Source organism: Diprion similis, chromosome 10 (assembly GCF_021155765.1).
Source record: "Diprion similis isolate iyDipSimi1 chromosome 10, iyDipSimi1.1, whole genome shotgun sequence".
Classification (NCBI taxonomy): Eukaryota; Metazoa; Arthropoda; class Insecta; order Hymenoptera; family Diprionidae; genus Diprion; species Diprion similis.
In genome coordinates, this window is record NC_060114.1 from 16306080 (window position 1) to 16329842 (window position 23763).

At 39.0% G+C, this 23763-nt stretch overlaps 3 protein-coding genes across 7 annotated transcripts; 1 reads left to right on the forward strand and 2 right to left on the reverse strand.

The window, feature by feature from the left end:
• Positions 1-8656: 8656 nt before the first annotated feature.
• LOC124411899 (abhydrolase domain-containing protein 2) lies at positions 8657-13957 on the reverse strand. Its single transcript, XM_046891431.1, has 7 exons — positions 13456-13957; positions 12402-12574; positions 10476-10643; positions 10194-10380; positions 9875-10073; positions 9598-9748; positions 8657-9380 (listed from the first exon to the last, which is right to left on the reverse strand). The coding sequence occupies exons 1-7, from the start codon at positions 13608-13610 to the stop codon at positions 9211-9213; spliced, it is 1203 nt and encodes a 400-aa protein (XP_046747387.1). The 5' UTR covers positions 13611-13957; the 3' UTR covers positions 8657-9210.
• Positions 13958-14916: 959 nt separating this feature from the next.
• On the reverse strand, positions 14917-17084 carry LOC124411910. Its single transcript, XM_046891448.1, has 3 exons — positions 16432-17084; positions 15685-15822; positions 14917-15588 (listed from the first exon to the last, which is right to left on the reverse strand). Exons 1-3 carry the CDS (start codon positions 16619-16621, stop codon positions 15320-15322), a joined length of 597 nt encoding a protein of 198 aa, XP_046747404.1. The 5' UTR covers positions 16622-17084; the 3' UTR covers positions 14917-15319.
• A 1660-nt stretch (positions 17085-18744) lies between these two features.
• Positions 18745-22696, forward strand: LOC124411900. Of its 5 annotated transcripts, XM_046891435.1 has the most exons (3): positions 18745-19167; positions 19490-19618; positions 20873-22696. In XM_046891435.1, exon 3 carries the CDS (start codon positions 20899-20901, stop codon positions 21892-21894), a length of 996 nt encoding a protein of 331 aa, XP_046747391.1. In that variant the 5' UTR covers positions 18745-19167; positions 19490-19618; positions 20873-20898; the 3' UTR covers positions 21895-22696. The 5 variants fall into 5 exon arrangements, with proteins under 5 accessions (XP_046747391.1, XP_046747388.1, XP_046747393.1 ...); XM_046891432.1 differs by lacking the exon at positions 19490-19618 and having other exon boundaries at positions 18746-19167; XM_046891437.1 differs by lacking the exons at positions 18745-19167; positions 19490-19618 and adding an exon at positions 19642-19645 and having other exon boundaries at positions 21207-22696.
• Positions 22697-23763: the final 1067 nt, after the last annotated feature.

Genomic DNA, 23763 nt, shown 5'->3' on the forward strand with positions numbered 1-23763 from the left:
TATGCCGTGTGTCGACTGCCAACTACTCTGCACGGACTGACGGAGTAACCCGGCTCCGAAGGAGTTGTTACTCTTTACTCCTGTTTTACTCCGATGCCGTGGCTACTGCTGCTGGTGGTGGCGGTGTCGTGATGGTGCTGCTGCTGCTGCTGCTGCTGTGCTGCTGCCGCTTGTGACGACGATATATTTGTGACCACGACACAACGGCGGCGGCGACGGCGGCGACGACGGCGACGACGGAGAGCGTCGAGAGGCGAGCGACGAACGAGACGGGAACGCGATCCTGAATGCTTTTGCATCATGTGCGCACGTTCTCGTCATCTATTTATTACCGCCACACCTTTATCGTTGTATTTATTATACATACCACCGTTCTTTCCGCTGGGGAGGCGGGGTCCCCCGCTTTCCCCTTCAGCTTTGCGATTATAGAGAAATTAGAAAGCCCGCGGCCCACCCCGTCCACTCGCTTAAACAAAGTCGATAGGCTACGCGGTACACGTCGGGGACCAGATGGGTTCAATCGCTACTTGTGTGATCGAGAGAGGTGAGGTCAACCCCAATAAAACCGTTCGATTAATTCATTTACGAACAATTTCTATTCGACAGGCCAACATTATTTGTTATCTCGGATTTGAGAGATTCAAGTACCAATGAATTAGAGAATTTCTAGACTGTCTTTAATTCCGTTTCACATTTTATTCCCGAAAACAAGTTGCAGTTATCAACTTTTCGTTGGTTTTACCAATCGCGGTTGATTGTAGTAGCGAATAATATTTGATCGGTACGCAAAAAAAAATATCAATTGGAGATGTTTTTTTTTTTTTTTTTTTTTTTGTGGGAGCTTTGGTCTTCTTTGTCATTTTATATTATGTGTAATTTCATGCCGTTATATAGCACGCAATAATACGTAAGGTTAACCCTGACCGTAATTTTTTTATCTGACATGTTTTCGGTTTCGTTGAAAAAAAAAAAACAGAGAGCAGGTTGCGGTCGTTTCAAGTGTTTTGACACAACTCTGGAAACTCGTTTTTCACTTCACATGATATCTCACAACATTATGAATGATATTTAAAAATTTTCAGACCCAAAAACGGTTCGTAATCAAATCTTCGGGATAGATATGCGAGTACGATTTATTAAAATGAAAATTGAAATAGGAGCCTGCAAGACTTGTCCTCGAACCTTCATTATTAGCTTTTCTTTATTCATATCGTCGGCTGAGAGTAACAATATTCTATTTCCTCGAAGATAACTTTGGACATACGATGTTGTCCAACGAAACTCTGAAGTAGTTTTGTTAAACCAAAATCGGAGATGAGGTTTTTTCGAACCAAAGTCTGATATAGGATGTTGTTGCTCTTAGCCAAAGATATGTCTTTTCGTAGATCCAAAAAGACATCCTTAACCTCCTTCAAAGCATGCGAAATTATCTTGCGTAATTTTTTATTTGTTCATTTCGCAAATGTTGTTCAGTTTCGTAATGTTGAAAAAAAACACGTAAGTCCAACTGAACCAGAGGCAAGTATTGCTAACTTCAGCGTAGTCATTGATGAGTTTGAATGAGGAAAGAAAATGCGCGGGAAAGTTATGGAGACAGCCGAGAAAGGCCGCGTCTCACCTCGTGACTTTAAGGTTTTCTCCCTACTTGTCAAAGCATTTGGTACCGAAAAAACGAGATATCACTGATCTTCGTAATTCTGCACAGTCGGAAAACGTCTATTCAATATACCGTGGGAGTATATTTCCTTTCGTAAATCGGAGTAATAAGTATCCCCTGTGACGTCATAGCGACTCGCTCTTGCAGTATTGACAAATGAACTCGACGAATCGGTTGGCCGATTCGGCAGCATTTAAGAATTTTAAAACGAATCGATGAAAATAATAGTGATTACGAAATACGTGGCGATCTGAAGTTCAACTAAGCCCGTAGATAATTAGTTTCATAAATTTTTTAATCGGTTGATTCGAAATACGAATTAGATATTAATATTAAATACGAGTTAGACAAAATATTTAGAACTAGTACTCAATAGATGGCAGTGTTTGATTTCATCTATGTACAATATGCGCGGTAGGTACAACACGTGTATAAATCAGGAACGTCGTTAAATCATGTGTATAAATCATTCCAGGTGATAAGATAAGATATGTGTAGTTTGCCGTTTACATATACATTTAATATATATTCGACAACCGGTTAATAATAATTTGGTATCATTCAATTAAAACGTGTATACGAGATATAATAACACTGTATAGATGTATCCGTTGGACGCGGTACTCGTCAGATTTACATATAACGCATAACTCTGTACGTATTATGCCTTATACAGGTATAGCATCAAACTGCAAATCGTTTCAAAGGCTTTATTTGTTCCCAATATCCATGGTTTTCTTCAGGCTCATGGAAAGCGGTGATGTTTCGTTGATGAGAGTATTAATTAGACCGAATAATTACAGTACATACCTATTATACAGGGTGTTTAAATTATCCTTGTCCCGTTGAAAAGAAAAATATCTCTGAAACAATATAATAATAATATTATGCCTTCAATCAACAACGGTCTAGGCTTGATACAAAATTTACATCGCATATTTAATTACGCACTCTATACAACCAACCAGACAAACAATCTACCCACCTGCCTTTGTACGGCGGTAATTAACCGGCAGTATTTAAACATGGGTATTTTTTACTCGCTCAACTAGCAATAATTCAGCGTGTTGATTGATATTCAACCTCCAATTGTGATAATAACAAATATTCATGGAACTTTGAACGAAGTCGCCACCCCGGCACGGATAAATACAGATACTTTTATCTGACAGTGAGGGAATATATCACGTATCGATGACCCGGACTACGCGGAGAATCGACGCCTCTATACCGCGCAATAAGAACTTCGAGTCAAGTTATTACTTATTACATATTGATTTTTTTTGTGACTAAAAAAAAAGTAGAAGTCTTCTTCCTCCTTAAGACGAACAATAAGTAACAATTTCCTATCCGCTCATGTGCTTGTTAAACCGAATCGCATGTATAACGTGGGGAAAATAATTTCACAATAAAATAATATATACGCGTGCAACGTGGATGTTTAATGTTGACGCGAACCAACGATGTCGTTACCCGTAGTTCTCTTTCACTTTTTACATTTATTCATTTCTCTCCATCGGTTCTTTATTTTTTTTTCATTTTTTCATTTTGCCTTCTCCTCTTTTCGTCTTCTTGTTTGGGACACAAATTATATATACGCTCCTAAACGACCGCATAAGCTGCTCCGTGTGCCTCCGAAACGATGATAATAATTCTTAGAAAAAACTACACCGAAGGGCTGTTATAACGAGTTCTATATGGTGAAAGAATTTTTTTGGGATTTGTTAACTGCTGCGGCACCCCCCGCATCGTCCACACGGCAAACTCGTCAGTCGTCGCGAGGCAGGTGGCCGTTTATGCTCTCCCGGTCATGTGGGCAAATCGAAATGAATACCATCACCCACTCACGGCCTCCTACAACAACCCAGAAACATTTTTTAAGGATATGTTTACACACTATCCACTTACCATCGGTCAACGCGATTTATGTCCAAACGTGAAATAAGTGCCCGATCAAAGATAGCGCAAAAAACAAAAATGGCGGCCATAATCGGATTCACGTTCCACCTCGCAACTTTAGCCAAAGGGTTCTATCGACAGCTGGTTATATTCGCGGGGATTCTTGTACGGGTTGTTTTTCGAGGCTGTGCACGAGCGAAAAGTCTCGTTAAAAAATTTGATTTTCGAGAGACGGTACGAAGATCGTGGTGAGAATCGCTCAGGAAATTTTTTCTCACCTCCGACGTCAGAATCTCCTCGTTTGTATGCGTGTACGATGGAATCGACTCGGCATAGAGGCATATGTAGCGTTAAAGCGTATAATGTGCGTCGAGCTCTCGAAGGATGTGATGCATGTAGTTATATACCTACATATATACATACGGGACTGTAACTGCACGCCCGTACCTACAGGATATATACGTTATACGCACATATAGTGCAACATGCCTAAATATTATAACCATTCTAAAAGTGGTGTCGTATACTATGCGCCATACATACACATATGCGGACAGTTCAAAAGGCCAGCAGCTGTTAGCAAAAAGTTAAACTTCAGTTGCTCCTCCACGATAAAATATACGCGTAACTTTTGAGTGCCGGTTTTTCTGCCGGCATCGTGATGCATCGCGTTTCCCTTGTCCTGCGCAAGATAGGAGGGCTAAGACGACGCAAGATCACTCACCGATTACATTAACCATACCTAAATACCAGGTGTAAGTCATCGGCCCCGCGAGACAATGGCGACGATTAGTCATTTCGAAAAAATGCCAGAGGTTTCCTTTCGTGTTTTAGCTGTTCTTAGCTCCTTCACTTCCGATCGAAGCGTACAACCGAAAATCAGAATATGTTACAAAGAATAAATTCTTAAACGGCAATTTTATAGTAGCAGTAGAAGTTGTAATAATTTTTCGGTCATTTTTCTTCACTCCGTACTGAGAACTGCGAAGGTCTTTAACGTTTCTCGCCGGTCATTATACCTAGCGCGATTGTAATTCCTTGCGGATGTTCTCTGCGCTAGCAGTTTGTCCTACAGACTCTATATAAACCAAAGGTCAGTCCAACTAGCCGTCAAAATACTTCTATTCGTGGTACATGCATACCGCATGCACGGGTGCATGTAGACATATGTATACCTCCATGCGTCATTTTAGGATCGAATAACAAGCGCATGTCGTACACCTTTGCGCCCGTGGAGCGGCGATTCGAATATTATTAATTATGAACGTAGACATATCTGTGTACTTGCATTTGGTACACACATCCGTTATTCCGTCTATCTGTTTACCTCGGCTTTATTTTCATTTGTCGGTTTGTTTTTTAATTGCTCTGGCGCAATTATCAACAGATAAAATATAAAGTTTATCCATTCTTTTAATTATTCGTCAAAAAATTTTCGATAACGTATAGCGCAATGTATAATGTACAGCTGTTCGAGCAACACGCCCAGGACAAAAATATTGCATTCGAATTGAAATTAAGAGAGTAAAAGATAGTGAAAAAAATAATTTAACCACGGTCACCGTAACCGCGTCAATCCAAGGACGTGTGCCAGCCGATCAAGGCGTGTCAATATGGCCGTGAAGTTCGACGAGTCAATTCGAAGAATGAACATATCGAATATTTTTTTAACTTAACCTAACCTTTTATTTATCTTCGTTTAAATTGCCAATTACAGTTGGGCTTGCAACGTATTGAGTAAAATAATTTTCCAAGGTTTCATTTATCTTAATCCCCGCGCTTGCTCCACAGACCCCTTCATTTTCCGTCATATATTTGTAATATGCCCTTTCGCGTCTGAATTAGATTATACTAAAAGCAGTTATATTTCCATTTTTTTGTGAAATCAAAATGGCGGGTTGCAAACAATCATCTCGCGATTTTAACCCGCTGAATATTTTCACCCGTGAGGCTCTTCAAGTCGCAACGACTTACGGAGGTTTCTAAAACGCTGGCATAACAGAAAAATGGTAATAAATTATCTACTGAAATTACCACAAGCCGGTTAATTGCGAGAAAACATAAAACAATGTCGCAGCTATGCGACAGTTGCGACTGACGTTAGAACTTCTTTAAACAAGACTTTTTTCCACTTGTGAGCACCTCGATCCGTCGTGTACAAGGTGCGCTACGCTATTTCGAAGAAAATTCTTTCTCAGATGCGTGTATGCAATAAGTTATCTCGGTTTGTTTTATCGACGCTTGGAGTTATATTTCGAGTGGTAGAGGTATATCTTTATGACTTATCGTTGGCATTATAGGTTGGCTCTTTACGAAACTGCATTGCCTGCCCCTACATGTGTATCCTATATATACCCAAGTACGGCTCTGTAATATATATATAAAAAGAACCCCGAGACTGCAGGGATTCGCAAAAGCGTACTAAACTTCTAGTTTAACCCTCTTCCTGGTCATTAAAACTAATGGAGATTGAACCTAGATATACGAATGTACTGATATACCGTGCAGCCGACACACTGCCATTTGATTGAAGGCATTCCTGCACGTCACACAATTACTCCGAACGTAATACTTATAACGATGTAAAAATAAGCAGCGCGTTCCTATCAACACGTATTAAACTTAGGTATAATAATTATTAATCGACAATCGGCGTACGGAGCAAGATGCGCAAATACGAGATTTATGTCAAATACGAAAATACACTTCTGCGTAAATTCAAGATATGGGTTATTTCGAATTCGCATTCACGAACGCGATGATCGTGCGTAATTTTAACGATATGATACTCGAATCGTTATTATGTTCGTTACAAAAATCCATAACGTGTACAAAAAGGGAATAAAACAAAAACGCATTCATACTATCAGTAATAATTCAACGGCGAGAATTTCTTAAATATTTATCGTCGCCGATACAGCGACGATCTTCGCTTATACATATTACATGTATATGTAAAAGAGAACGGCTAAGATTGTTGCGTTGAGCTTTGGCACTTGATTTCCGCTAACGCAGCGTGTATTTCCGGGGGCGAAAAAAATTATACAGATCGCTCCGCCCAGACGACCGCAATCAAATTCTAATACGTGGCGGTATCAAATGCTAGTCTAGATAATACGTTGTCCAATCGATGCAACTAATCCCCGCCGATGATATTTATCAAGAAATCCGAAAAAAGCAAGTCATAAATAATTTATTTCCCGTTTGTCGCTGTTTTCTGGGCAACATGATTTATTCTTCTTATTAGTTTATTTATTTTCTTCGTTGAATTCAATAGACCGATTTCATTTTTATATTCATTACACTTATCTCGACCTACCCGTGGAATACCTATACATATTTGAAAAGAGATCAACTGTACTTACTTTCTACGAAGAATAAATAAATACATAAATAAATTTTAATAAAAGATAGGAAGGAGACCGTTTTTTATAAACACGTTTTCAATTCGATAATCCTTCTGTTTTTAATATATGTATATATATGTGTATAATATATATATATATATATGTATATGCACATTTTCCCCCTATATATATATATATTTCATTATATATAAATGTACTACTTTGCACGATTCAATTCTTTTTTTTTCAATATTTTTTTCGAATACCAGTTGATAAATCTAACATTTAAAAATGTGTGTCCGTGTGTGTCTGCATTTTCTATTAGTGTGTAATCATGTGACGGCAACCACGTCGTCGGTAACAGCTGTATGTTACATTATGCACACGTGCACTTTTAAAAGTTTAATGTAGCAAATAGTATAACTTACATAGCTGCGTTCCGACGTGCACACGTAAATATGTGTGTGTAACACACGTAGTACTAGCAGTAATTTGAGAAACTTTCAAGGCTGCAGTACGAGTTTAGTAGTACTTGCTGTTATCATATTATTCTTATTATTATCAAGTTTTTTTTTCCAACAATTATGTCAATTTTTTCACCTGTATACAACAATATAGATTTGTGCTTAACATAAATTGCTAACATATACATCATTGATGTATCATACACAGTGTACATAACGTTGTGTTTTTCCCTTTTTAAGCTCTATCTATGTACCTACCTAAAGGCATTTACTTCAAAAGGAACCGACAACCGTTTGACACCCCATTATGTTAAAAAAAACTCAACTTAAATGCCCAAAGAAAAAATTGAATAATAAATAAACAGTTTTTTAAAATAAACATCATGACAGAGAACAGTATAAGTTTGTCTTAAAAGATCGATTGTGAAGAGAGCACGAATTTAGTTTTCCTAGAATACAAATTCATCAGAGATGTGTATGTACATAGGTACTATACATATATCACAAATTCGTTGTACCAAACTGGTCAACAGATCTTTTTGGAAATAGTCATCATCTGACTTTAACGAATTGATGATTAATTGAGCAATAAATAACAACTATGCTCGAAAGCGGCAAATTCTAACTGCTCCTGCACTAATGAGGCATATCATATATTTTGAGAAAAGTTAATTTATTGTCTGTTTTTTTTGTTTTCCGGACAAAAAATTTATGTTTAGTCAAGTTCTGGTGTAGATGATTAAAAATATTAAAACAGCGATACTTCATAGCTGGTCTTTACATCGTGAAATGAGCAATGGCAGAGAATAATTTGAATCGGAGGCTAAACGTTGGTCGGATTTCAATTACTACAACCTTTCGCTCCCTAAAGGTATTGATACTTAGCTGATTTATACAAATCTTTCGAACATATTGTTCAATCAACTACAGCGCAAGAGAAGAATTGTGTTCCACTGTAATCCGACAAGTTTTATACCTCGAAATATTTTCTCGATAAAAATATGTTTTAGGTTTGCGAAATAATCGGTCGATAACGCGTTGTTGCGTAGACTTGAGAAGGGAGGAACGGATGTCCTTTACAAAAACGTAATTTTCCATTATTTTTCTTCAATTTGACTGGAATTTGTTCATAAACTTTTCTACCAAATCCGAAGTTCACAACGGTTCGGGGTAATTTAAGTAACAATGCAAAAATACAAGTCTTGATATTCGTATATAATTTTCCTTTAAACGAACCGTGGTACGATTTTTTTCCTCTTAAACAGTTATTTACATGAGTGCCGAATAATCCCCTTGAACAGATCTCTACATCCTTTCATCGAAAAAGATGGAATAAATAAATGCAAAATAAAGAAATTTGTCTAGTCTTTTGCACCAAAATATGTACGTACTAATGTATGACATTAGAAAGACGGTGAATGTATGCTCTAAATGAAAATGGACCTGAAAATAAATCAATAACAAACCATTATCGCGAGAAACTGCCGGTATTGCGAGGCATACGCAAACATCGTCTTGCGTTAAACTAAAACTGAATCACATTGAGTCTGACTACATATTATACATATATGTACCATAGAAGAATGCTTCAAGATATAGCACACTCTTGTTTCAAAAATTGACGATATACCCATTTAAATAAAAGGTAAATAAATATATGCAACGGTAAATGCAACAATCAGTAATAATGAAGGCGACAACTCGTTACTTTTTTTTCATTCCCAAACAGTTCCTAGATCAACTACCGTTAATGACATCCATCAATTCTTGTTAAAGGAAAGGTTGGATGAGTCGTTTAGATTGTAAGATTGGTCTTCGTGCCAGATCTGGGAGTGTTGCATGGTTAAGACATTTTCAACGCTCTATCCGCGTGAGCCAATGCCAATGATCCGACCAAGGATACCAGTGTGCGATCCAACCACGTTATTGGATTTGGATAGAGTAAACCACCTTCGTAGAAGCCAAGGTGACCTCCATGTGCTAGTTCTATATACAGTGTGTTGGAATGTTGAGCTGCAATAAAGAAATTTCATTGTTACCTAATGAGAAAAACGTTTAATCAGGGACAGAGTATTTTTACTATGAAATTCAGCTACCAAAGACGACTGTTTGTTATCCGGACAGTGGGATATAACAAATATCCCGGGGTATGCCAGATTTCACACACCAATCTTGGCAGAAATAAAAATTTCCAATCCCACAGTCCGCTAGAAAGTCCTTCAAAACTTACATGCGAAATCCTTTATAGGACTCAATAACTGCTCCGGAACTATAGGGTCGTCCAGGGCGTTGATGAATACGATTGGAGTAGCGATTTTAGTTACGTAATTAATACAGCTACTCCAATTGTACAATTCTTTTACAGATCTGAAGTTGTGTATCTGTTCAATTAAAAACCCAGTGTTAAAACGAAACTTGCATCATTTTAAAAGATATGGATTTCTAGCCATACTTTTGATTTCCTAAGTTCTATTTATCGATTCGTTAATTTTACCGAGTAGCTTTACCTTTCTGGTATATGCTTCGTCAAGCTCGGGTAGCGTGGCGGCGGAGATGATGTCTCGTTCATTAAGACCGTGTCTTTGCTTGACTGAGTCAGCGAGGAGAACATGCTTATGCCTTAGAATAATATTCTTTACAGACTCAGTCATGACATAGAGATAAAAGCGTCGAAAGTTTTGCCAATTTAGCAAGAACTTTGTCCCTCTGAAAATGAAAAATCCATTAAAAAATAATGAGATGGGCTAATAAGCAACGTTTTAAGACACTGAATTACTCTTTATCAGCAGAGCTATGGGTAATTGACAAAAAGACCTCTGTACTCACTCTATAGCGTTGTAACCTTGGCAAATTGATATTGCCCCAATAATATTTGACAATTTATTGGTGCCTCGTTCTCCAACATATTTTGTAACCAAATTACCACCTAGACTAAAGCCCACACATACTATTTGTGTATTGGGATGCTTTTCAATCAGACTTTGCAACATCACATGATAATCGTCAGTGTGACCTGGTTAAAAAGCCATAAATGTTATTATTTTATTCCACAAAACCTACTTTCGAATCATTACATTACTCAATCCCTACACCGTCGCATCAACTTACCATAAGTGAATATCCTGGGAGCAGTAACTTTGACGCTGGACAATGCGCCAACATGGTTCAATACAGCACATCGATAGCCATGACATTGGCTAAAGTGTACAAAAGTGCGAATGTAGACACTCTCGGAGCTGTTTCCAATTCCAGGGCATATTGCAATTGTGACGTCATCTGAATAATTGCATATAAAAACGAGCAAACGAATTAAATGCGGGAGATACTAGTGAAACAACTGTGGTTGACCCTTGGTGGGTTAAAAATATTTGGTTGAGTATAAAACTTGAAACATGAGCACTGCTACCAATACAGAGATACATACAGGTACACAGAAATTGCAAGCACTGCTGAATTTTTGTTAGTTGTTTAGTTAACTCAGGAAAGAAACAGAATTTTTTCTTAATTTTAAAACTCCTTGTTTGGAAAATACTGCAAGGATGTTAATGGTCGAGGGTAAAGAAGAAGATAAAATTCCAAGCAATTCAAATGAGAAATACTTTGGTGGAAGACTGAAAAACTCATGCGAAATGTTGGTTACAATTTGAAATGATAAAAGTTCGGTTAGTAACACTTTACGTGCTGACATGCTTATTACATTAATCTGTTGGGAAAACCTACTTCAACCGCAGCCAATATAAGGAATGAGAAGATATCTTTAACATCTTCCTGAAACGTGCTAAAAGGGATGGCAGAGACCGCGCACCGGATACAACTGATAAACAATGCTTAAACAAAAGTACCTTAATCAAACAGAAAACCTTTTACCAGCCCACATACCTCCAGGAATACCAACGTTGAACAAAGATAACTAACTCTAATCGAACCTTCGAATACCAGTAAAAATGTCCATCTTCAGTGGGTCGTGAAAATTTGAAATTCATACACCACAGGTGTTTACTCAAAAAGTATATACATACTAATTGATCGTCAGAAAACACTATGCAACAGATGGCAGAATTGATATCAATCCGTTTGTGTCAAGTCTCTGTAGTTTCTAAGAACTTAAACTAATTCTTTACTTCACGCATGAAAGCAGGCTCTCTCCAGTGCTAGCCAAGCTATGTCTTGAGCTAAGATAAGACAACAGCGATTAATAATTTTTGCCCAAAACTGGCAGGTTGAAAAGCGAGCTGCAAGCACGCTGCAGAGGTATAAAGTACCTAAATACATTTTCGACAATTTCTGTGGTATTTGTGATCCAATTGACGTACCCCCAGAAAGAGGAGTCCTTAGAAATCTGGTCTCAATATCCGGACTGCAAAGGATGATGATTGTCACAGAGTATGCCAAAACACGAAGAGGAGAAGTATCATTCTGCTGGAAACGACATTCTTGGTTACATTTTAGTTGGAAGATTAGCTCATTTCTTTCCTTGATGTGGACGACATATGCATACTTCGAAATATTTCAAGACAGTCGATACAAATGAAATAATAGTGATAATGAAGCAGGTTTCACGGTCAACGACTCTGCCTCCCAACGTGATCGGTACTAACTCATACTTGCTTTTATCACATGCTCTAACAACCTTCAAAGCCGTTCCTCTACGTTCATCCGTAATAAAAAATACGGACTAAAATATTCTAAATCATCTTTAAAATACATTCAAATAAAGTGTTGATCACATTGAATACTCAACACAGCCACACGCTGTGAGAACAGTATTCAATTACAAAGGGGAATTATCCAAAGTTGACAACAATTGCAAACATAGAAACAAGAACAATTCAGAAAAACTATTTGAACCCATTTATAATATCTTGTAACTACACTCGTACAAACCACAAATGACCATAACGAATCCAAAAAATATATGACAGAAGCAATGTAATATTTACAACAGTGGTAAGTAAGAGTGGTCCTACAATTTTTTCTGTTCCCTTTCGTATATCCACAATACACCGATGAAAGATTAGCAATTGCTGAATGTACCTTGATGATCCGATGTTAATGGCTGGTAAAGATCATAGGTTAACGTTGTGTTATCGGATAAAATGATGTTAACTCTTTCGCCGATCGGCCATGGACAGCGAACCCTTCCAATAATGCTGTGGATTATAGTTTGCACATGTCCGCTGTAGCCCCATAGCCGTGTTGGTTTATACCTGAAACGAACACCATTCTTCTTAGTTCAAAACATTACTTTTGTCTTGAATTTCATGCAATCCTTTTCTTTTAATGTAATTTGAGGATTCAGCATCTAGATTCTCAGAGTCTTTACATATGTATTAGAATAGATCGTAATGTCTAAAGCCTAGAAAAACGTTTGTGGAAATGTGTGGAACCTTGAAAATAATACTTGTATTTAGGATTAGGACAAAACTTTTTACTGAAAATAAATTTTTCGCAAATGATTCATGGACTTCAAGAACGGATGAAATCACCCACCCTATTGAAAAAAAAAAAAACTTTTCCCACATATTTTTATTAATTACGATTATATTACCTCACCGTTAAAATTCGCGGAAGATTTCGAATGACGTCATATACATGCAGCCAATCAGAATACGAATAACGCGTGATACCGGCCATGAATCACGATTTAACCAGATTGGCACAACATTCTTTCTCAGATGCTCCCCTGGGTCACTGATTCCAAATTTGGCGTTCGTAAATATGTGACCCAAAACGAAAGTTACGCCATACTTACTCAAAACTTCTTTAGGTTAGTCAAATTAGTACATTGCAGATGAAAAAAACCCTCCAAATTCGGAAATTCTCATACACTCTTCATATTTAATGTCTTCTTTCGAAATTAGAATGAAAATAAATAACAGTATTCCTAGAAATCCGTAAAACCTAAGCCATAAGATTATTAAAATCGTTCGACATTTTTAGTGATTTTGGGAAATGTTTTTACATCGGTGAAAAATAGAACGGCAGTGACTTCGATGGTAAATTGCCGTCGGTTCTAAATCAGAGACAGGGATAACGGTATAGCAACAGAAATTGACGGTGAATTTATAGGAGTGTCAATGTAACTTACGGGTCTCTTAATACTGGTGCAATCTTGAGGATGGTGGCGAGAAACGACTCATCTTTGCAAACGATAACCGGCTTCTGAGGAGCACTGTTCACGTTTAAAATTCGGAACAGAATGCAGAGAATAACTGCAAACACTGCAAGCAGCGCAGTAGACATCTTCGCTTTCCGTGTGTTTTTTGACACTTGTTTGTATTATTTAGGTTAAACTCCACACCGGATTCAGCGGCGGGGTAGCCCTGCGGCGACCCGCTCGTCCGTATAGACACTTCGGCTACCTTTCTTTTCGTAGATGTTTTACTTCGGTATCGAGTATCGCCTCTGAACTTCTCGAATGCAATTACCGAACGAACAAGCGAAGGACCTTGTATTTCTCAGTCCTTTATCACTAAGCGACAAACGTTGCGCATCAATCGAAAATAAACCGTACCAAGAACTACGTATGGCATACGAACTTTGAACACCAAACTGCGATTATATCCACCGTGTGACTCACTCGGTAGAGCCTTGAATATGGCATTTTTACAGACGGCCATATTCAGCCTCATCTTTCATAACTACTAGCGCCACGTATTGTCTGAACCAAAATCCAACATGAGCGTCGCAAAACTTCGAGCATAGACTCAAGAATATGTGCCAATGAACATGGAGTTGCTACTGGATAGTCAGTCCAAGTAGTTAGACACTAAACTAATAGAATCATATGCATATAACATGCATTGCTTATCGGATGATTTTGAGATAATATTTTTACCTTCAGGGGCCTGATTCTGATTTGCTTTTCATCGGTGAAAAGAGGTTTTCCATTTAGAGCTGCCCTCTGATTGGTCTGGATGGCGCTTATCACTGTTTTCACGAGTGGAAAGAGAATCCGAATCAGGCCCAGTGACAGTTGGATGCCTCAAATGAGTTACTTTCTGAATTTTTTGACGAAAAATATTCCTGAAATGCGAAAAAATTAGGATTGTTTGTTGACTTTCGCTGTTCTTTATTCTACAGATCGTATTCATATATCACTTTCGGCTGTTTCGATTGGGTTTTAAAATGTTGTTAGAACTATTTTAGAATACTGTATAAGGTATTAAGTTAAGGGTGGTAATTCTCGGTGCTACCGGTACTTACAATTAAATGCAGGTATTTGATGCCCGTAGCCTATAGTGACTATAATCAATATTGTTACTCGGAAAGGCGTGTGAAACACTTTATAACAAAATTTGACTAATTAATTAGTCGCGATTAAAAATAATACGTATGGACAAGGAAGCAAGCTACTTCAAGTATCAACTTAAACAACTTACGTTAATTGTCAGTTAATCTCAACTTGGCGCTATTCTATACAACATAAATATACATTAGTAAATAAATTAACAAATAATACACAATAATGTACAAGAAAATTAAAGCCTTTGCTCGTAAAAAGTAGTGCAGAACATCTGCGCAATTATTGAAACTACTTTTCATATACTTAAAAGCTTTAGATATTGTCACTATTGTTTTGGTTTGATAGCAATTTGTTTTTTCATTCTTCGGATATATTTATCCATGTATGTACACGATATCCCTTCGGATGCTCACCGGATGACTTGAGTGATCGAATTAAAATCAGGATTATCTTGAGGTACATACGTACCCACACATCGAATGACAATTCCACATCGTTTGACCATTCGAAAAAACTAGAGTAATGTAAAGTAGGAAATACCATGCTTCGTTGCTGAGCCAGTATAAAGAAGAAATGCTTTAACGGTATTTCAAATAAATTCCGTAGAATTTTTCACTCAACTTATGGGAGAAAAAAAACTGTCCCATCAATCGAAGGTGTACGACTCGGAGTCGCAAACGTTTTTGCGCATGGGAATCACGACTGATTAACCCTTGAAGTAATATTGACCGTAATCTACCGGTATCGAGGACCCATATGGACCTGTGGGCGGCGATCGATCCCAACCAGAGTAAACCTGATCCTGATGACTGTGATGACTGCCGTCGCTACTAGGCGATAGGTGTACGTGGATCGGTTGTGGTTGCACCCACGGTTGCGGAGGCATGTACCAAGGCATTTGATGATGCGGTTCCGCATGCGGCTGATGGAATTTCGCCAAGAAACTACCCACCTTAAGGACCAGCAGGATAACCCCTGTCATAGAACAAATCACATAGCATAATCGCCCCACGTAGAGATGGGAATCGATTCAAAATTGAACGAAAGTAATTTTATTTTACGTATACTCACCGATTAGCAAACTTTTCAAGGATACGATTAGAAGCACCGTTAGAAGAGTCGTCAGCACTCCCATCTTGTACATAACAGGGAGCAACATGAATTGCAATCTTTTGATAGCAAAAGTCCTGCCCTGGCTTACTTCTCCACCTGTGAAAAATTTCCGTGGTCTTAAATGTATTACTGCCCCCCCCCCCCCCCCCCCCCCCCCCCGCTGCTGCTCATATTGTATAATGAATTGCATAATTTAATATCAATAAGCTAAATACATTTTGTCTCCAAAAAACTGATAAAGTTGGCATACAAAACCTCGCACATATTGTCATTAATTCAAATACGAGTTTGAAAATTATAATACAGAATTTATTATTAGTTCGAAGTAAGATGAAACTAAAAGTGAATTGGAATCGGAAAGCCCTCGAGCTGACTTCGTTAGAAAGGGAAAACTGGTCCACCTAGATCACAGCGATCTTTTTTACCGGTCGCGTACGATCAAGAATTTCTTTGAAGTAAGCATTGGTACTTTATATACAAATTAATTTTCCAAAGACAGCGTTAATTATATTTATTGTTTGAGAAACCCTATACGTAGATCCTAAATAAATTTTATTCTGTTTTCCTTTTCCTTTTCAAAAATTATGTGCCAATTTTGATTATTATTCCTCTCATCATTTGTCAGTTTTTCGATGATGATTCTCTAGTCACTGTGACCCAGCAAAATGTTTGGTTCTTATATCTGCCAGTGGTCATTCTACTCACCTTGACCGCGTGCATCTGTCATTGTTTTTCTCGTATCCTTCTCTGGTTCTACCGTTAGCTGGTTCGGTATAAAGTTCTGACCGTTTCTCAAGTTGATTTCATCATATTCGGTACCGTTGCCATCGAGATCGTGGGCATTGGCGTAAAAAACGCCAAAAAATAAAATAATCAAACTCAACGTCCGGCTCATTTTGAATGTTTATTCTTTTTAGTTTGACTCTGTTTTCGAATTATTGTTTTTTCGTTGGCTCCGCAGCACTGGAGCAGCGTTTTATGAATAAACAAACTAAAGCAATTATATTGAATAGAAGTTAATGACGCGGGTCGGACAGTGCTGTCTGATGTATCACGATGCTAGCAAAGTAGTGATAAAAAAACTGTGTTTTTATATATCGTCACATCGCGGCACGACATGACGAAACGACCGGTGGAACTGACGAACGAATGTTCGAATTTTGAGAGTTGTACTCAGTTGAGCAGACACTATGTGGCTCACTGCGCAGCCGCGGTGCGCAGGTCATCGTTTGTGTGCCGGGATCGTTTGGTGCGCCCTGAATAAGCAAGTCGTGCAGTAAGTTTTGCACTTAAACAAGGCATACGGAAATTGCCGCAGGAATTCCGATTCTAATAAATTACGAAAAAAGGTAGCAAGGTCGGCTCAATTGATGGCTGACATAACTAAATGATAAATATTCATACAAGTTATTACTCAGTCTTTGTGCAATCGGCGAATGAATGAATTTTTGAATAAATCATCTTTCAGCAAATGTGTTCTTCACCGTTTAACATTTAAATCTCTCATCAAATCTATATGCATAACGTATTGCACAATTCGAGCATTTGAATCGTGTGAAAGACTTTCTAACATAATTATTTTTTCTCTAGAGATTATTTCATTTTCTCACGCTCTGAGATCTTGTACTGATGAGACGGTGATGTACAAAAGGTTGCATTCGTTACAAGCCAACCTTGATACCGTACCTTCAGCTTTATTAAAAATTTCAAAAAGATATCATCTCGATGTTGCGCTCTGCTTAGCCACTTCAAGAGATAAATATGTGATAATAATTCGTTTAAAAAATTTTTCTGACTTAAGAACCACATTTGACTAGATGGTCCGGAATGCACACGGATTGTCTAACGGATTGCGGGTACCAAAAGAATCATACTCCATTTCAAATTTGACACACGTAACACTTTACGGATGGGTTGTAATTTAACCGTGTTTTCGAGTTTGATTTATTCTCTTTCACTTCATCCACTGACCTTCATTATCGTTCTCGAATAATTAGGCCCCACAATTGTATCACCTTATTTGGTCAGCCTGGGTATATAGGAGTGTTTAAAATTGCAGGCCGCGCTGCACGCGTGTAATGTATCAGTAATATTTTCAACACCAATGTGTCACGTACGCTCTGTAACCCGGTTGTTATACAAGGGCTAGACAATTAGAACTGCGTCCCATATTCGCAAAAAGGCGTTGATGCACTATTCAGGAACTTGAAAAATTAATACAGAAGTTCGTGTACGACGAAATTAAATCAGCGGAACCTTCAGTTTCTTCGACATTCATCCGGTCGGCGTTACTCTGCCCAAAGTAGTAGACCTTTGAGCATTTGGGTGAATGGGTTTCCCCAAATTGACAAAAAAATAGCATTTCTCTTGTACCAGTATTTCGTATAATAAACATTGGAGGCGTACTGCTTTTCAGTTTCGAGAAAAAGTGTCTCTATGTACCTATCCCGATATGTAAACTTCGGGAAATTCCCTGGTGACGATGATGATGTTTGTGACTTTCAAAAGAGTAAATATTGAACGAAGTACCGCCGTACTGATGTGCCTACATACATTCATCTATAACGATATTATACACTGCTTCTTGCCGTTCATGCACGTGTATATGATGCTATATCGTTAAGCAAACGGTACCTCTCTGGAAACCAAAAGTGATTTACGACTTGAGGCTCGCGATTAGGTGGAGAGGGATTAGTCTACAACAAGTGCATTCACGTTTTTTCTAGTGGATTGTAGTGTCATTCGGGGATTATAACGCATATCGATTATCGTCACTTCACAACTCTGCTTTATTTACCCTGCAGTATGCTATCGGCAATATATAACAGCATGTGCATTCTTTCAGTAGTGCAGATAAAAAACAAAAACAAAAAAATGGTGCGACTAATCAGCAACCATTGCCGTACCGAACAAAAACCTCTACAAATACCCTGAAGAATGGATAGAATGATGAATATCGGTACGAGGTTCGATAATTCGATCGCAATAATGCGACCGAGAATCCATAGACGCACATTGAGTATGCAAGATGGATATCCACGCATCACGCTCCTCTGCTCAGCAGCGAGGATGTTTTGGCGTCAACTTCCGTTTCCGTCTACCGGAATTACCGCCGATGTTATATTGTTAGTCGGAATGATACATACGTATTATTTTGTATTGTTAACGCGCATTGCATGTGGCGAATGAGCGGGCGATGTACGGTACACCCTTCACAATATGTCGGAGAGGAAGGTTACAAACCGGACGACACAACGCGGTCTAGCAGAACCGGTAACAATTGACCGGTGCCTAGCGACGAGTGGCGATCAGTAGTGGCTCGCTTTGAAAAATTATACTTCAGCGAGCTGCTCGAATGAAGATTGCTTGCAATCGCGTGCATTCCTGTACAGTGAAGAACTCCTCCAGTCAAATACTCTCTGTCTGAAATTGAATATACCGGTAAGTGAACAGTTATTGCACCTTTTTATACAGCAACGATCATCAGTACCATTTCAAACTTTTCATAGTCTTGTTCGTCGTTTTTCTTTCGATTCTTTGAGGCACTAAATAAGTTGACGATAAAATCAGATCACACGGATCAACACAACCATGCTTTACCTATCCATACAGATGCAATGCGTGCAAGTGGACCGATTCTGGTTGTCCATTCTTTGTTCTTTTAATTCGCCTGCCTTGGTCATAGCATACTTTACAAGTGATATCCAGACCCAACTTCCGGTGACTAAGCATGCATATACCTACTGTTTGTATTTACACACAGGCAATGGCATGTAATCCTTCCACACGACCGCGCACAAGTCGACTTGGTATATAGCTACATAACCAACCTGGCTTCGCGTTCACAGGTGACTTGGGACTCGCAGTGTAACAGGTGCCGAGTCACGAACAGGTATATAGAAGATGATCCGTGTGCTCTGTGGTTGACGCAACAGCTGTTTAGTTGTAGGAACGAGAAAGAATAAAGGACCGTTAGGTCACCGCGGTGGGGACGGAGTCGGTTTTGCGTGTCTCTTGGCTTCTAGTCGATTGTAAGGAACCGGGAACGTCGTGCAGGTTTATCCCACAGAATAAGGAAAGTTGGAGGAACCAGAAAAGGGGAATGATATGTTTATGGTTCAATGTCAGATCTTCGCAGCTTCCAGCTCATGAAAGAGATAATAACGGTTGATACACGTCGCCACGGGCAGCTCGTATTCCCTTCTCTGACGTCGTTTACGTATGTAACCTGCAGCAAACTTTCTTTCCTGGTAATTTCTTGAACAAACAACGAAAGATGAACCTCTTTGCTGTGCTAATTTATCTTTAACGTTTCGGTTTTTCGCTGTAATTCTTATCTCTGCGAGTAATATATGGACACAATCGGAGCTGCAAGCACGCGGAGAGGAGCTAAACAGCGACTGATTGTAGGTACTGCCGTTCAGTATTTGTTGTTTGTACATATTTGTATAAGGAGTATGGCACTAATCGTATCGTTACTGATATGCTCATCTTTGATAATTGTTCAGAATTCACGTGAGGTTGTCACAAACGCATTCGCATGCATTTAACAATTATAAATCAATCATCATTCCATGCTCCCTGGATCACTGAAATACCAGGAATGTCAGCACCGTATTTTCTGGATCTGAAATCTATGAACCGCGTGTTTCGGCATTACGAAAAAATGTTTCCAAGTCCCCCTTCCCAACGGAGAATGGCAAAGTTTACAAAGCGGCAAGATATCCCCGCCTTGTTGAGCAAACCGATAATCTGGCAATTGTTATCTATCAGTTAACGATTTGGCGATAACTGATATCTCGCCTTAGTAATATTGTCGCACTGACACGAAACACTGTTCAATTCTCATCGCGTGTAGTTCTGTTCTATGATACGGTCCTTGTAACAGCCTCGTTTTATTCCTCCTCCAAGGTACGTGTCTATATTTGTATTATACTAATGCAATCAATTAACACCGAGTCTCACTTTCTCGCGATATACCGAAGATCATCGACTAAATAGTAGCGTCAGCCGGACTCTCTAATCTTACCAATATCGCTCTGTACACATTGCATTTTCACTGATTATTCATAGCATTATCATATCAACATTAATCTCCGCGTATCATTGTCTTCGTGATATTCTTAACGGCTTACTTCACCAACAGGTGAGGCGAAATCTGTCCGATCAGTCATGGAGGAGGAAGACTTTGGGTTCATGAAAAGAGACCTGAAGGTTCTGCAAAACGTTATGGTCGCGTCTGCAGGGACTGAACCAGGCTCGAATGACCGGGGCACAGGTGCAGATGACCGTGACGATTCGGCGAAGGTAAATGTGGGCGATAGCGCGTTGGGGTCGAGGGAGGGAAGCGGTGGTGCAACGTCGGAAACAGGAAGTGAGCCCAGGGCCAAAGGTGTAATGGGCGAGTTGTCAGTCGGTCGTGAACCTCCGAGCATCCCGAACGTGGTCGAGTATCATCTGAAAGTGAAAACATCGTCGAGTCCGAATAGAGTCCATTTTGCCGGAAAACAAGGCGATCAGGACACGGACGGCGACAGGAGAGACTCGAACTCGTCGAGCAAGACTGACAGCAAGTTAAGTCAGGAGCTGACGAAGATGGCGCTGGAAAATCGAGGACTCGAGGCGTCCGGCGAACTGCCCCAAACATTTCAAGTCAAATATCTTGGGTCCCACGACGCGAGAGGCCTCTGGGGCATAAAGCACACCCGGAGACCAGTCGACAACATGGTTACAGCGGCGAGAGCCTTACCGGCCGGCACGATACTGCCGTTTATAAAACTGATCGTCAGCAAGGACGGAGTCGCGCTTTTACCGCTCGGTAAGAAACGCCACGACGCTGGGATATCGAAGAAATTTTCAATCGACACGATTTCGTACGGAGTTCAAGACCTCGTTTACACCAGGGTGTTTTCCATGATCATCGTCAGGGACGTCGGGCAAAATCAGGGAATTTCACCGTTCGAATGTCACGGATTTGTTTGCGAGTCACGGCACCACGCGAGGCAGCTCACCTACGCGCTTGCCACTGCATTTCAAATTTACAGCATAAATGTTAAGGCGCAGGGGAAGGCTGAGGAGACTGCTGGTAACATAAAGAAGAGATTCGCAATCGACCTCAGAAGTCCCGAAGAAATCGAAGCTGCACTCACGGCAGACTCCGAAGCGTGAATCAAAATTTTTTATCCAACTTTTAACGTACCTAGTTCTTTACTCGACGTTGCGACGTATCTATTACGCGAAACTTAACTTGCGTAATGAGATTTGAACTCTACGTCCGTATAAAGACATCAGCTTTAATTTCACATGCACCGTGGATCTTTCCTAGAATCCAAAATCAGAGGGAATCTTGGGTTCGGTTATTTTAGTGATTAAACACAGTGCGATCAATGCCAGTGACTAAAAACCATACGTTAAATACGATAGTAGTAATCTTCAGTTTCGATAACCGAGTAAGAACCTTTCCTAGCACATCTCAGACAGGAAAGTTTAACCACGCGAATTTCCTCAACCCTGCAGAAATAAATAATTCTATGTAACTCAAAATTCACTGGTCAGGGTATTTGTGGTTTGGATTTTTCTAATTCGGACGACACCGTTTGCATAGTCAAATAAGTCTGTCAAATTTTGAAAATGCAATGGTTGTTGGTCATTTTCCCAATCAAAGATTGAGAGTTCTTCGGCTAATGACTTAGGAAATGGCGGTCTCTGTTGTTCTTGTACTATGAAACTGAGGCTCTGAAGGCGCGGATAATATTTGGCAAATTTGAACGCCTGTCCAATGTATGTACCTTTCTAGCTGTACCTTATGTTTTCAGTATTCCATCACCCACCTGTTGATATACTATTATACATATAGTACCATATAAATTATTTGTTGTACCTTTATGCCTATTCAACCACGATGACTAGTGTTAAGTAATGTACCTTATATTACATGTATAAAAATGAATAAATTTATTTATATACCTACTGAAATGAATCAAACAAGTATCCTGAATGCGTTGTTGAGGTACCTGGTCTACGTTACCGACTTTTTCAAATAAATTCTGAATGGTATCGGCTAGCCTCTGATGATAACCGGAAAGTCTCTCATTCCTCACCGTCGATTGGCTCGCTTCAATACTCAGCTGCTGGGTAAGGTAGGTATTTCAAAGTTTCATCATCATAGAAAGAAGCGCTTTACTTTTACAGTGGCAATATTTTGAACATATTCAAATTCAAATGTCGGTGTAGCACTCATTAGGAATTGCGTGTTTTATAAATACTGCTGTATTATATTTTAAGTCTACGGTGTAATAAAAATTAATGACGCGTATTTTTCAATTTTAAGAAGTTATAGATGCATTAATTAGCATTTAAAACAGTCACGCCTCGTTTCCAAATTTTTTTTATATGGGATTTTATTCTAGCATACGTCCTTCACGTGATTGTGGTCAAATGGGAGGTTTATACATACATTATAAGTCACTCGATATGCCCAAAACTCAACAGTTTACAGAATCTTTGATACATTCACCACACATCTCTATGAGTATTTTAATATCTATTTCTCATCTCTTAATTACTTCAATCGCAAATATACCTCAAGGTTATATCCAAAATTTGTCTTTTTTAAAAGAAGCCTATATCAATAGCTCAAGGACCGCGATAGCTTTGAATTTTATTTTTTATCGTTCAAGTCAAGACTGGTATAATAAATACATCCAAACCATGCGATAAAATCGGTACACCTCATTTTTCTCTGTTTTTATACTTGAAATTTTTTTTAATTGTTCTGCTCGTCTCTTCCAAAGGAGTATGCAGATGCGACATCGTGTTTCCTCGTTTCGGACGGGGTCGACGACGGATATGAGAGGTACAGTAATTAATCCAGCAAGATTTGAAGTAACCCTGGAATTAACCGGCCAATCGCGTGTCAACGTTCATATATCTTGTCGTCAAGGTTTTTCGACGCCTTTGTTCGTGGTTTTGAAACGCGTGTTTAATGCCGAACGTATGATATTCCAAGAAGGTACTTTCTGCGCCCATGCCGCTCGG